Source organism: Sorex fumeus, unplaced genomic scaffold (assembly GCF_029834395.1).
Source record: "Sorex fumeus unplaced genomic scaffold, SorFum_2.1 ptg000033l, whole genome shotgun sequence".
Lineage (NCBI taxonomy): Eukaryota > Metazoa > Chordata > Mammalia > Eulipotyphla > Soricidae > Sorex > Sorex fumeus.
Genome location: NW_026606090.1, coordinates 35,483,315 through 35,497,606, shown reverse-complemented (window position 1 = coordinate 35,497,606; position 14,292 = coordinate 35,483,315). Strand labels below are relative to the sequence as shown.

The following is a 14,292-nucleotide window of genomic DNA, read 5'->3' as shown; positions in this document are numbered from 1 at the left end:
ACATACCAAATGTACATAGGACAGGCCCTTGAAAGATCAGAGGGAACTCATATAAACCAATTTTCAGCAGTGACCTAATATCCCACACTCATCTGGACTATTTCACAAAACCTCACAGATACTTACCAAATCTGAAGAACCTATATTTCTCACATCAGTGTGAAATAAAAATCACTAACAATAAAGTTTTTATTTGTGTCAGTTTTTGTGCCACAACTGGAGGTCCTTAGGCTTGCTGGCTCTGTGCTCAGGGGTCATCCCAGCAGGGTTCAGGAGACCACATAGGGTAACAAGGAGCAAACCTCCTCGGCCGCATGCAAGGCAAGTGCCTTATCCAGTATATTATCTTTCTGGTTCCGGAAGTCTAAAACATTTTACATCCTGAAGGTTGCTTTAACTGGTATTTCTTCTGCGATCATACAAAACCAATATGTGGAGGGGTTTATAAAAGTTCAGCTCTTGTCATCCAAGTAATAAAATGTCCTATATCTCTGCTATCTGGAACAATAGTACAGCGGGTGAGGCATTTGCCTTGCACGCAGCTGACATGGCCGACCCAGGTATGATTCCTTCCCCCCTCTTGGAGAGCCCGGCAAGCTACTGAGAGTATCTTGCCCACACGGCAAAGCCTGGCAAGCTCCCCGTGATGTATTCATATGCCAAAAACAGTAACAACAAGTCTCACAATTTGTTGTGAGACGTTACTGGTGCCCACTCGAGCAAATCGATGAACAACGGGAGGACAGTGCTACAGTGATATATCTCTGCTATGACTTTTCATTATAAACCAGTCATTGATCTAAGTTAATGTTAAACTTGCCATTTGTGTTTCCTATACTACTAGATCTCAGAACAAAAGGTAAATTACCAAGTAATCCTCTATAGCTAGGACTTAGTAAATGCTCTTTCAGTTCAACAATAAGGCTTTCTGAAAATATTAAAAAAATTAATATAAAAAGAAAAAAAAAGATTATTAGAAGTTTGAATTCAACTTTTGCGTGGCATTACCAGTCTAGAACTGATCATTATGTGCAGAAGTTCCTACAATCCTTTCATAGATTAAAATGTATAGCTTAATTATCATTACAAAATACATTATAAAAAAGCAGAGCTATTGGTTATAGTAAACTATTATTGTTTAAAGGTAATTTAATTTACCTCAAAGAATTATTTTCTGCTTTCTGTCTGCCAAGTTCACTTTCTGTATCCATTGCCTTTCTTGCTAGTGATTTCATTTCTTTTTCCACAGTGGTTATGGTGTCCTTCATCAAAGTCATATTTGACATTTGTTCCATACGCTCATCATCAAGCTATGCAAGTAGAATGACAAGGTTATTTCTTTCACCATAATCTATCAGTGATCTGCTTAAAGCGGCCAACTGCTTATAGAAACTGCATGGCAGATTTATGTGGTGAGTGCTCAGAGCACAATCTGCAGGAAGTTCATGAACAGGCACAGTGGAGTAAGGGTGAGGATAAGGTAGCACCGTCTAGCCTGTCTATGAAGCCTACGACCGGCTATATTTTCAGTCTGGTTTGATTTTATTACAACATCCACATCCTATTTAAAATACTTTTACGGGAGTGAGGTATGGAGCATGGCAGGAAGGGTTGGGAGGGCTTCCAAAGAAGTGCTCAGAGAGGACCACTCCTGGTAAGAATTGGCAAATGAGCCAGTGATTGAATGTGAGGAACCAACAGCACAGCACTGCTCAGCACTGTCATGCCAGGGACCAACCCAACAATGCTGGGAGGCCTCCAGGGTCCCCCCTGGCTAAGCTCAGGGGGTACTGGGTTACATCCTGAGCTACATGGAGACCTTGAGGTGTCAAAGGACTGAACTAGGGCAATAGAGACTGAAATCTTGCAGGGGCCCTAACCCTTTCAAAGAAATTTGAATTTGCTGTCCAACATGAACAAATTGGGTATAATTAACAAATTACATATATGTATATGTATGTACATATATATGTATGTACATATATATGAATTCAGGGGGAAAATCTTTTACCATCTATTGATTTTTACTAATTAGTGTAAAAATAGTGAGAATTTAAGTGTATTTAATTAAATTTGAAAGAGAAAGCTAGTTCTTTAATGTTACATCTCAATATATAACATCTCAAATCCTTGATTAGTAAAAATGTGCTATTTCTAAGAGAGAGAACAGTGCAGTCTCCTGCCCCCATGCCTGGCTGTCCTTGCCGGGGCCCCTTGGAGGGGAGCGGGTCAAGCTTTCCTCCCCGCCCCGACCAGGGCTCCAGCAGCCAAAGACCTCCAGGACCAGCCACCACCATGCTGAGACCACTCTCCGCACACATGAAGGTACTGGCAGAGGGACAAAGCCATAGGGCCGCGCCACATCTTATTATGACATCTTATTATCTCATTCCTACTTTGGACAAACTGGCAGGCTACCGAATGTAGCCTGCCCACACGGCAGAGTCTGGCAAACTCCCCATGGCGTACCCAATATGCCAAATACCAGTAACAATGATGGGTCTCATTCTCCTAAAAAGCCTTGAATATAATCGCAGGGCTAGGATGAAAGAGACGTTACTGGGGCCTGCTAGAGGCAATCGACGAATAACAGGATGATTTGTGATTGTGATTTTTCTAAGAGAGAGAGAACAAAAGGGAATGCCCTGCCACAGAGGCAGGGTAGGATGGGGGGGATGGGGGTGGGAGGGATACTGGAATCCGTGGTGGTGGAGGATGGGCACTGGTGGAGGAATGGGTACTTGATCATTGTATAATTGAAACCCAAGCACAAAAATGTGTAAGTCTGCAACTGTACCTCATGATGTCTCACTATTAAAAATGTTTTAATTAAAAAAAATTAAATTAAATTTAAAAATGTGCTATTTCAATTTAAATTTAGTTTAAACACACTTTTATCTTTGATTTTTATTTCTGCATAATTTCATCTATTTTAACTCTTCTTTAGGTAGAATAAGTATTTCTCTCTATTCAACAGCGTTGCCTTCAGCAAGACTGTGATGTGAAAGGTTGCTGAAATGCCTGAGAATCCATCCCCAGAGTTTTTGTGCTCTTTGAGACCACAGCTGGAAGTGCTCGGGGGCTACTCCTGGCTCGCGTTCAGGAGTGATCCTTGGCAGTTCTCAGGGAACCACATCTAGTGCGCGGGATTTGAATTGGGATCTGCTAAATGCAAGGCAAGTGCCCTACTGCCTTTCCTGTCTCTCCAGTCACACTAGTGTTTACTTTTTTCATAATGAACACTCTTTTAACAAACAGAAAAAGTCCTTACATTTTTAGAATGAAAAAGCAACAATAAAAAAAATGCTGAAGAGTATTTATACCATACATAAAACCTTAAATGAGTCTAAACACATAGAATTATAAATGCTAAGAAAAAAGGAGAAGGAAATCCCCTAACAGTGGATTTAATAGCCATAAGTACAAAAATAATTTTTCTTTACATTATGAACTGTACACTCCAACTCTTCTATCCTTTGTTCCAAGTGAGCCTTCTCATTAAATGCTGTCTCTTGAGCAATCTGTTTAAAAAATAAGATAAAATATTTTCAGTGCCATTGCCTTAGTGCTCTTGCCATCTACACTCAGACAGAGAAGAGTTCTCCAAACCTTCAGCCTTTCCCTCAGACTGTCTCTTTCTGTGGTCATCCTTCGTAAATCTGTGAAGGCCACATCTCTCTCTGTCTCCACCCTGCGCAGGATAGCATGTGCTGTGGTTGACTTAGGAGACTTACAGTTCTTCATCATTTCTCGTCGAAGTCGAGCAATTTCTTCCTGTGCCTGATTTAAACACACAGAAATACACTCTTATTTAACAAATTTAGAAGGACACTCTTTGGCCTGCAGTCATAATACCCCGAGTAGGGTGCTTACCTTGCATGCAGGAGAACCCCTGTTTTTTTTTAATTAAATCACTGTGAGACACAAAGTAACAAAGCTGCTCATGATTGAGTCTCAGTCATACAATGTTCCAGCACTGTCCCTTCACCAGTGTACATTTCCCACCACCAATGTCTCCCTTTCCCTCCTGCCTGCCCTCTCCCCTCTGTGGCAGACACCTTCCCTCCTTCCCTGTCTTTCTCCCCCCTCTCTCCTCCCTCCCTCCCTCCTTTATTTCCCTTTTAGGCGCTGTGGTTTGCAATACTGTTACTGAAAGGATATCATGCATATCACTTTACACACAGCACTCAGTTTGGGTCCAGAGTAATCTACCTCTGGCAGCCCATGAGCAAGACTAGCCAAGAGTAATCCAAGTCAGAGCCAGGAGTAAGCCCTGAGCACCAACAGGTGTGCTCCACACTTTCTCTTGAAAGTATTTCCCCCGAAGGAAGAGCTTTACATCTGTTTATACTTATGTTCAACCAAACCCATATTTATGCTTATGTTCAACCAAACCCAGGTTAATCCCTGCTCCCCAGCCCTTACACTTTTCCTATAAGAGTTCTGTTTGATTTCAATTAAAATGTTGCCAGCCACCAGCCTGTAACCTGTTCTTCCATCCCTCAGCAGGGGGAATGACTACTGGTCCCTAACACACCAAGGAACTTGGTCCTTGCAGAATGGTGACAAATGGCACCCAAAGAGACCCTGAAAGTGGAAGGACTGCATTTGGTGGACCCCCACTTTACAGATTTTCCAGGGTCCTAGCCATACACACACACACACACACACACACACACACACACACACACACACACACACACAAAGAGCTGAGTGGGATAACACATTTTCCAGGGAGTTAGAATCTAGTCTACTCCTCCACTTAGAGCAGTGAGTAGGCTAACAGATTTCCAGGGTCCTGGGAGTTAACTCCTAGCCCCATTCCTGCCTGCTAAAATGGATGAAACCAGTTCTGCGCCAAGCTCTGTAGATATCTCTCCTATGGACTGAGTGAGCCAAGCCCTTTATTGATTTCTCATACAAACTGGAAATCGTATTTCCTGGAAAAATTCTGATCTTGCCTTAAGACTGTCTACAAATTTAATCCTCAGTTTCCTGATAAAGGCACTTTAGAGACAAGGTTTGGAAATGATTAGGGATGTTTACAAGGCACTCAAGGATGGGGCTCAGATCCCTCCACAATTCTGGGTGACTTGGACGACTCTGGACCTCAGTACGCAGATTTTGGAAGGTACCATAGGGAGGAGATTCCATACGAGAGGCAAGATTTTTCTCATGAGTTGGGTAAAGAGACTTTTAAGAAAATGAAAGATGTCCCTGGGAGAACAAAGTTTCATGCCCTCAGCTACTCCCATGCCCAAGGCCCAAAGAAAGGTAAGCGCTTTCCCAGAGCTCTAGGTAGAAAAACCTTCCCGGTACCAGCGATTTAACATTCACCACTGGTATCAAGCCAGAAAGACCCCCATCTCTCCGTATGCCTCAGCGTCCAGTGTAGCAGATGAAGGGGATGTGTGTGATGATGTATATGCCACTCCCTTGGGCCCTGAGTCTGAGACGGCTTGGTAAGGCGGCTCCCCAGAGGCTCACAGCTGAGACCTTTATCAGAACCAAGTGGTCAATTCCATCTAGGCTGCATGAACTTCATCTCTTCTCCCCATCCATCTGGAGGAAAATTGGCCTCCGTCTTACAAAGGGTTAAGAATGGGCTACTCAGGACAGAGTGATAGTACAGCAGGGAGGGCATTTGCCCTGGGATATGGCCAACCCAGGTTCGATCCTTGGCATCCCATATGGTTCCCCGAGCACCACCAGGAGTAATTCCTGAGCGCAGAGCCAGGAGTAATTCCTGAGCATCACCGGGTATGACCAAAAATCCAACAAAAAGAAGAATGGACTACTCAGGCCTGTGCCTCCTATGGACCCACATCAATGTGCTGCCTGGGGTGAAGGCCCCTGTTGGGCACTCCAGTGTTTTCATGTGGTCGCCAAAATGTGCTTGAGCCTTTCTCAGTACACACAATAGACAACGTGGTTCAGTGATGAGTCCAGAGCAAAACTTGACTCCCTAGGTCATTCTGAGCAAAACTTATGAGATGCTGTTGGCTAAGGACGAAAAAGCAGGCACCTTGCCCATGCTGGCTTTGCTCAAGGCCAAGAAGCAGCACAGTGGAATTTCAATATTTGGTTGTATTGGTTTTGTGTTCTCATACTAAGTTTCCCCAGGTTTATTATATGGATTATAATAATCATTAATGGATGATATCTTGTGTGTTCTAATGATAGAGAGCTGGGAGACTGTATGAAGATGTAGTGGTATGTCTGCCAGCAGCTGGATCACAAACAGCCACAGAAAAAAAACAGATGCTGCCCCTGTAGGAATATCTGGATTATATTACTATATGTAATATAATCCAAAAAAAAATTCTGTTTGCCATAAAAATCTCAAAACTCTTAATGATTTTCCAAAACTGCTAGGAGACATTAATTGAGTCCGCCCTCACTCAGTGTCCCCAACTCAGATAGTCCCACCCCAGAGAGGAGGAACTGTCAGCCGTCCTGAAGCACAACAGTGGACACTAACTACCCAGCAGGAAGAATTTGCTACGGTTATTAAAAATGAAAAAGGGAGTATGCCTCCACTCAGGAAACTATTAATTCTCCTATTTGGGTTAAAATTGACAAAGAATGTCGCCAGAAAGCTCTTCACGGAAGGAAAAGGTCACGCCTGTATTTCAACAGATGACAGAAATTCTGGGTCCCGTTATGCTTCACCAAGTGTCCAATTCATCAGACACGAATCTGCCCGATTCAGCCCTCAGGCTGGCCAAGCTGACCTTGGCTGGAAGTCACAAGGAACATTTGTGAGGAGGAGCCAGGCACAGAGGACACCAGAAAGGCCCCTCACTCCTTTAAAGTATCATGGCGTCACATTCAGAATATTCCTTACCCCTCTCTTTTACAAGTTATTGATTGGACAATGACGGGACCCTGTGTTTGGACTAATGTTTCCTTTCTTCAACTCTCTCTTTGGAACCCCCAGATGCCTCAGTTCCTGGATGAGAAAGGAATGCCTTTTAATTTCTCCCAAGGATACTCCCTTGATTCCATTTGTATTGAAACTTCTCCGTCTTTCTCTCTACCCTCAACATGGATCCATAGCAAGCCCACAATGCACACTGCCTCTGATCACCAACAAACTGTTTTCTCTCACAAATATTTGCTCCACTAACTTAACTTTTCTAGGTCAACCCTCCATTCTGGTTTGTGAATCCACTTCTATTAAAAATGGAAAATACTCATCCAGGAACTGGACAGAATGCCAGCCCCCCCCCCACCTCAGGCATTCTGTCATGGTTATGATTGTTATGATTTGGTTATCATGTAACAGACTGGGGACCTAGAGGAAATTTTGTTCCTGATTGTTTTGATGATCCGGATTATGCTAAATGCCATTTTCTCCCTGCGGCTAACTGGCTTATACTTCTCCCTTCAGCTTCAGATCCAGACCCACAGGCTGCTGAAATGGCACGATGGGGGGTGGGGACAGGGTGTGTATATATGTCCCATCTCGACCTTAGGTGATGAGTAACAGAATGCTTTACCCTGAACATAACTGGCCCGTAGAAATTAAATCCAGGCCACTACTGGGATGGACGCTTCATGGCTCAAAGCAGCTCCAACTTACCCATGACACCTATCATAACTTCTCTTAAAACATGAAAGCATGTGTCAAACATTTTAATACGTTTGCTTGAGCTCCTTTTCCTCTAACACCACTCTATAAAGGGTTTCTTGTTATGGCTGTACTCCATTCACCTGTCTTCATTCTTCCCTCCTGGTCCAAGGTGCTTCTTACAATGTTATTTTACAAAAAGTTAGGTCACATGAATGGCTGCCAGTAAATCTGACCTGCTGAAGGACTCGTGACAATAGTCAGGACACACCTGTCTCAGCGCGCCCAGCAATTCATCGGAGCCCTGACAGTTGCTCTCCTGGAACTCACTGCCATGATCACGAGGCTGCTGCTGCGGGCATGGTCCTCCAAACCTCAGTTCTGATGCATGATTTCACCAAACCGTGCCAAAATGACTCTCACCACCACTGGACAGTGTAGGCTACAGTCAATTGCAACATCGAACAACTGGACACTTTACAACAAGCAGTGCTTGAGGTTCAGAGGCCAGTCAAAGTCTCAGAACAACAAATGAGACTGTTTTGTGACTGAAACAGTTCTTTTCATGTCGCCTTTCAAAGATATAATGGGTTCCCTTATACATGGGGCCAAATTGGATACCATTTGTAGGATTTAAAGGGAAATCCAGTCCCAAGGTGAGTATTTCCAATTTTTCATAGAAGTGGATTCACAGACCAGAATAAAGGGTTTATTTCTCTAGAAACTCTTGCCCTTCAGGATGAGATTGTTTGAGTGACTGAAGGTAAACCCCAGGAGCTCTCACTCTCCCAACTGCAGTCTCAACTCTGGCTCCCATTCTCAGCACTCTATAAAATTTTAAATAACAATCAACCCCACCAAATTTGGTGGCCTTTCCTCAGTTCTGTAATATGTGTTCCTGTAATATGTCACATCCCCCTTCAAGATCACTTGGACTTATAACATCATTCTTAGTTTTCTGTCTTCATTATCTCTTTTGAAGATTTCTTTGCCAACTGAATAAAACTTCAAAGATCACTAACTGGCATCTTTATTCCTCTATTTACAGCTCTCTCATTAAGGTATCTCATCAACTCCAAAAGTTTAGAACTAATCTTTAAGCAGATGACTTCTAAATCTATGTGTTCAGTTCTTGCCTTTTCTACACCACTTACTGTTTAATGACAATTATTCCTGAATGCACTGCCGCCATCTTTATATGAAACCAAACCTATCTTTCCCTTACAGTACCAATAACTCTTATCCTTCCAATTTTTTTCTCTTTTTGGGTCACACCTGGCAATGCACAGGGGTTCCTCCTGGCTCTGCACTCAGGAATCTCCCCTGGCGGTGCTCAGGGGACCATATGGGATGCTGGGAATCGAACCCAGGTTGGCCACGTGCAAGGCAAACGCCCTACCCGCTGTGCTACTGCTCCAGCTCCCTTATTCTTCCAATTTTTAAGACATTTTTCATTGGGGATAGATATTACATTTTACATGTGGAAGGCCAGAGAAATAACACAGAGCACTTCTCAACAGATGGCCAACCCTGGTTCAATTCTTGGCACTGTATATGGTTCCCCAAGCACCGCCAGGAGTGACCCCCTCAACAGAGAGCCAGGTATAAGTCCTGAGCTTTGTCAGGTGTGTCCAAATACAAACAAACAATTCCCGCTTGTTGGGACTGGGCAATGGTGCAGTGGCTGGCTGGAATGGAGCACATGCTTGACCCTGGCCTGAGTCCCAGCACAGGGTTCCAGGCACCACAGGCACATCCCTGAAGTGGTTTGAGGATGTGTTACAAAAACCACAGGGCTTATGGTAGAATCCACCCAGTAACGCCTCCATCGTGAGACTTTGTTGTTACTGTGTTTGGCATATCGAATACGTCATGGGTAGCTTGCCAGGCTCTGCCGTGAGGGCGAAATACTCTCGGTAGCTTGCCGGGCTCTCCGAGAGGGGCGGAGGAATCGAACCCGGCTCGGCCGGGCCGGCTGCGTGCAAGGCGAATGCCCTACCGCTGTGCTATCGCTCCAGCCCTATTTTATAAGCAAACATAATAAACTCTAATTTCTGTATCCATAAATTAGACTTTTTAGTAGCACTGCCAAATTCATTCATATGTATGATATGTATACATATTTTCATGCTACAACATAGTTGAAGAGTTCTCACAGAGATCAATGCCCTGCAAAGTCTTTTGGTCTTTACAGACCAATAATTCAATCTACCTTCATTTCTTTGTTTCTCCTTACTCTAACACACAACTCTTAATCTAGTTTTAATTCTGGTTGGGGGCGGGGGTTGAGCCCAAATCTGGGGGCTCTCAGGGCTAATCCTGGCCCCCGTGATGGTCCAGGGGCCACATGTGGTGCTGAGATTGAACTGGGTCATTCTAGCTTAAGGCAGATGCCACACCCCCTGTACTATCTCTCTGGCCCCTATTCTAGGATTAATCTCTTTTCTGTGGGAGATGGCGGGGGGGGGGGGGGTTGGGCCCATACCCAATGGCATCCAGGGCTCACCCTGGCTCTGCACTCAGAGATCACTCCTGGTGGGATTGGAAGCCATGTGGGGTGCTGGAAATCAAACCCAGGTCTACCCAGTTCAGGGCAAATGCCCTCCCCCCTCTACTATGTCCCGGCCCACTAATCTTACCCTTTGCATCTCATACCATTCCTTTCTCTTTAGTATTTCTTCTTACCCCTTTCAAGATAGCGGAAACCCCATTAATCTCGAACTACTCCAACCAGACATCATTGAGCAAATAGTTCTTTGTTCATCACAACTTTAAAAAGCATTACTGCATTTGTTTTTTTATCTTCTAGACTACATGTATGAAGACAACAAACAATATGCAAAAGACAATCTTACGCGCTGGGAGGTGATACAGCATGCATGCCTTGCATGTGGGTGACCGGTTCAATCCCAGCACCCTATACAGTCCCCCTGAGCCACCAGGAGCCCGCACAGAGCCAGGAGGAAATCCTGAGCACGACCAAGTGTGGCCCCTAAATAAAACACACACACACACACACACACACACACACACACACACACACACACACATCTCCACAACTAGATTTCAAACAGAAAATAGGGTCTGCATTTTACAATGTGTTTTTTTTTCTATCCTTCATAAACGTAACTATAACTGCACAAAACAGCTAAATTCTAAATAAAATTTGATATTGTAAAAGGTGGGTAAAATATGAAGTTTAATATTTATATACTTAAAGAGTCTAAAACTCAGCTGTGAAAAACTTTGTAAATCATAGTGATTTAAAAAAAATTGTTAAAATAGAAGAAAAAATTCTTACTAATAAGATTTCTACTACTCTAAGATAAAGTTAAATTGCCTACAAACTGACTTTTCTCTTAAAAAAATAATTATGTGGCAGAACTTAAAAGTGACAGACAGTACATCAAAGTGAGATGTTAATATTTTTAACTCAAAATCAATCTTTTTTACTTTGAACTTATCATAAGCCATCATTATCATATGCTTCATTTCTTATTCAAAAAAAAATCAGTCTTTGTGTGTATATATATATTTGTATGATTTTTTGGATGGGGGATCATATACATATGTTTTTGTTTGGTTGGTCTGGGGGACCACATCTAGCAATGCTCAGGGTTAACTCATTTTATTAAGATTGTCTTAACCACGCTGGAGCGATAGCACAGCGGGTAGGGCGTTCGCCTTACAAGCGGCCAACATGGCCGACCCGAGTTCGATTCCTCCACCCCTCTCGGAGAGCCCGGCAAGCTACCGAGAGTATTCGATATGCCAGACACAGTAACAACAAAGTCTCCAATGGAGACGTTACTGGGCCCACTCGAGCAAATCGACGATCAACGGGAGGGCCTTTACCTTTACCTTTTATATTAAGTAGAAAGATTTATCATTCTCATAGAACTTAAAGAATTACATATTTCTAAAATTTATTTTCAAATTTTAGTTACAAATAATTTTACCTGCTCATAAAGAAGAAAGGTCTTATCTCTCTCAGATGTAAGAACCTTGACATTACCCTGAATTTCTGCCAAATGACGTTCATATTTTTCCAGCATGCATTTAAGTTCCTCACGATCCCTTGCTGACTTCATAAGCTCTATATCACAATTTGTACCCTATAATTATAAGAGATTTGAAAGTCTTTGACATGTAGTACAAATAGAAAAGGATGACACCCAATTTCTACTTAGGGAAAAAATGGCTATATGTAAACTATCTTAAGGAAAAAATAACTTTAAAGATGACTAAACACGGAAGGATGTGCAGCACTCTTGTCATCGCTGAAAAATATGCACCAAAAATTGAATTAACTCAATAGGCCAGAGCACATGCTTTGCATGCTGGAAACCTAGATTCAATTCCCGGCACCCCTGGACACCAGAACGGTCGCCTGAGAGCAGGATATAGCCCCTGTACATTGCCATGTCTGGTCCCTCCCCTACAAATAATGACTTACAAAACAGACACTCCTGCCCGGGTCCCCCTGGGAACTGCGGGTCTAGTCAGGAGTTCCAGGAGCTCTGCTGTGGTGCAGGAGCAACAGCCTGGAATTAAAAGCTGTAGAACCAGCTGCAGGAGTAGGTGGGCAGAGTGGATAGAGAACAACAGTCCAGCAGGGATTTCCCTGCCGCTCAGGCATGCGGAATCCTGTCCTAGGAAAAGGTGCTCAAGCAAAATTCTGGGACTCCAACTTTACAATTTACTATTCTTATGACACCTGACTGGAAAAAACAAAAATCAAAACCAGGCAATATATTCAGGGGCTTGAATTTTGGCATACCATAGTTCAGTGGTGTCTTAAAAATGTGCAGGGAAGGCGGGAGAGATAGGACAGGGGTTAAGGCTTTGCATGGGGCCAACCCCAACCCAATCTCCAGCACCTCAGAGAGCCTTCAAAGCATTACCAGAGATAATCCTGAGCACAGAGCCAGGAGTAGCCCCTAAGCACTGCAGGGGGGAGGTGAAGGGAAGCTGAAAAGCAGGGGAAGAGGGGAAGGGGAGAGGAGGGAAGAAAGGAGAGGATGGGTGAAGGGAGGAAAGAGAGGGAAGGGGAGGAGAGGGGATGGGAGGAGAGTGGAGGGGAGTGGAGGGGAGGGGAGGGGCAGGACATCATCTCTGGCTTCACTCTGAATGAGAAGCAGACTGAGACAGGGTTGGAGGTGCAGATAAGAAGGAAACTTAAGGGGCTGGAGCCATAGAACAGCGGGTAGGGCTTTTGCCTTGCATGTGGCTGACTGGAGTTCAATTCCCAGCATCCCATATGGTCCCCTGAGCACCGCCAGGAGTGATTCCTGAGTGCAGAGCCAGGAGTAGTAACCTCTGTGCATCGTCGGGTGTGACCCAAAAAGAAAAAAAAAAAAGTAAACTTAGGAACATCAGTAGTAGGGTTTGGCACTCTGGTAGATGGTGTCTAAGTTAATATTATTGTAAGTCATGACACACATTTAAAAAAAATATTTCTTAACAGCTTCATCCCAAATTGCTTCACATTTGTGTATACTTCCACATTTGTCTGATAAATTCTGATAAAAAACAAAAATCACGACTTGCTGTGCCAGAGATTGATGTCTTCCAAGCTCTTTGCTAAAGCAACGCATGCCAACTTAGACTCAATTATTCTTAGGTTAAATATATCAGTAGAAGTCAAATTTATAGAACAAACTTCAAAATATTTATGTTTCCAAACCTACCCTGGACGATGGAGATGGGCGCCTTGGACTTTTTGATCTACTTCTTATCATTTTTCTCAAAAGCTGAGTTTCGTTCTTGTAGTAGTCTCTGTCTGCTTCCAAAGCCTTGACAAAGGAATCAAGTCTGGAAGGAGATTTATTTTGTGCTTTTTCAGTCTCTAAAATTATCTTGTCAAGAAGGGAAAAATCAGGCCATTATTTTAAGCTAAAGGTATTAGCATTACCTTTAAATGAAAGCTGACAACAAACAGGATCCTTAATCGTAATATTGTTTTGCATTGTAACAATAATTCATCAATGGAGCAACAGTACAGTGGGGAGGGCGCTTGAATTGCACACAACCAACCCGAGTTCAATCATCAACATCCCATATGGTCCCTATCCTTGGCAACAGTGACACTGAGTGCAGAGTCAGGAGTGAGCCCTGATCACAGCCAGGTGTGGCCCACACAGACACACACACACACACACACACACACACACACACACACAAAAGAAGAAGAATTCATCAATACTTTTAAGAGTTAGACACCTTCTGAGGCCGGGAGATAGTGCAATAGAAAGGGTGTCTGCCTTGATCCAAGGCGTGATCCTGTATGTCCCATGTGGTCCCAGAGTCCACCAGGAGTGACCTCTGAGAGCAGAGCCAGGAGGAAGCCCTGAGCACTGCTGGGTGTGGCCCCAAAACAAACCAACAAAAAGTTAGACACTTCCCTTTATCTAAATTTCTGAAAAGTTAAATTAGCACCTCTAATTTACTCAATAATTTTAAGAGAAAAAAACAGAAAATAAATTTTTAAAAAAGAAGTTTCAGACGTCAGGAATGTCCATAGATCGAATACATGTCCAAGAAAGGCAATTAACTTGCTTAGAAAAGGCAATTAACTTCCTTGTTTTCCTACTGAATAACCTATGAATAACATCTAAATTATATTCAATAGCTGTTCAACAAATGTATAAGTTAAGTCAATGAGGGATAGCCAAATTTTATAGTATTTATTTTACCAATACTTTTTAAACTTTTCATGG

The 14,292-nt window shown here is 43.2% G+C and overlaps 1 protein-coding gene across 11 annotated transcripts in view; it reads right to left on the bottom strand.

Moving 5' to 3' along the window:
- TSGA10 (testis specific 10) overlaps positions 1-14,292 on the bottom strand; it is a 129,119-nt gene that overhangs the window by 84,269 nt on the left and 30,558 nt on the right. For 9 of the 11 annotated variants that reach the window (XR_008792828.1, XR_008792829.1, XM_056116741.1 and 6 more), the window contains 5 exons: positions 13,264-13,431; positions 11,533-11,688; positions 3,610-3,780; positions 3,444-3,521; positions 1,159-1,310 (listed from right to left, as the gene is read on the bottom strand). Coding sequence is in view for 9 of the 11 variants with exons in the window: in XM_056116735.1 (XP_055972710.1) it covers positions 1,159-1,310; positions 3,444-3,521; positions 3,610-3,780; positions 11,533-11,688; positions 13,264-13,431 (725 nt within the window). In the remaining 2 variants the exon portion in view is untranslated. The remainder of the gene's footprint in view (positions 1-1,158; positions 1,311-3,443; positions 3,522-3,609; positions 3,781-11,532; positions 11,689-13,263; positions 13,432-14,292) is intronic. The other 2 variants (XM_056116739.1, XM_056116737.1) reach the window with 2 other exon arrangements.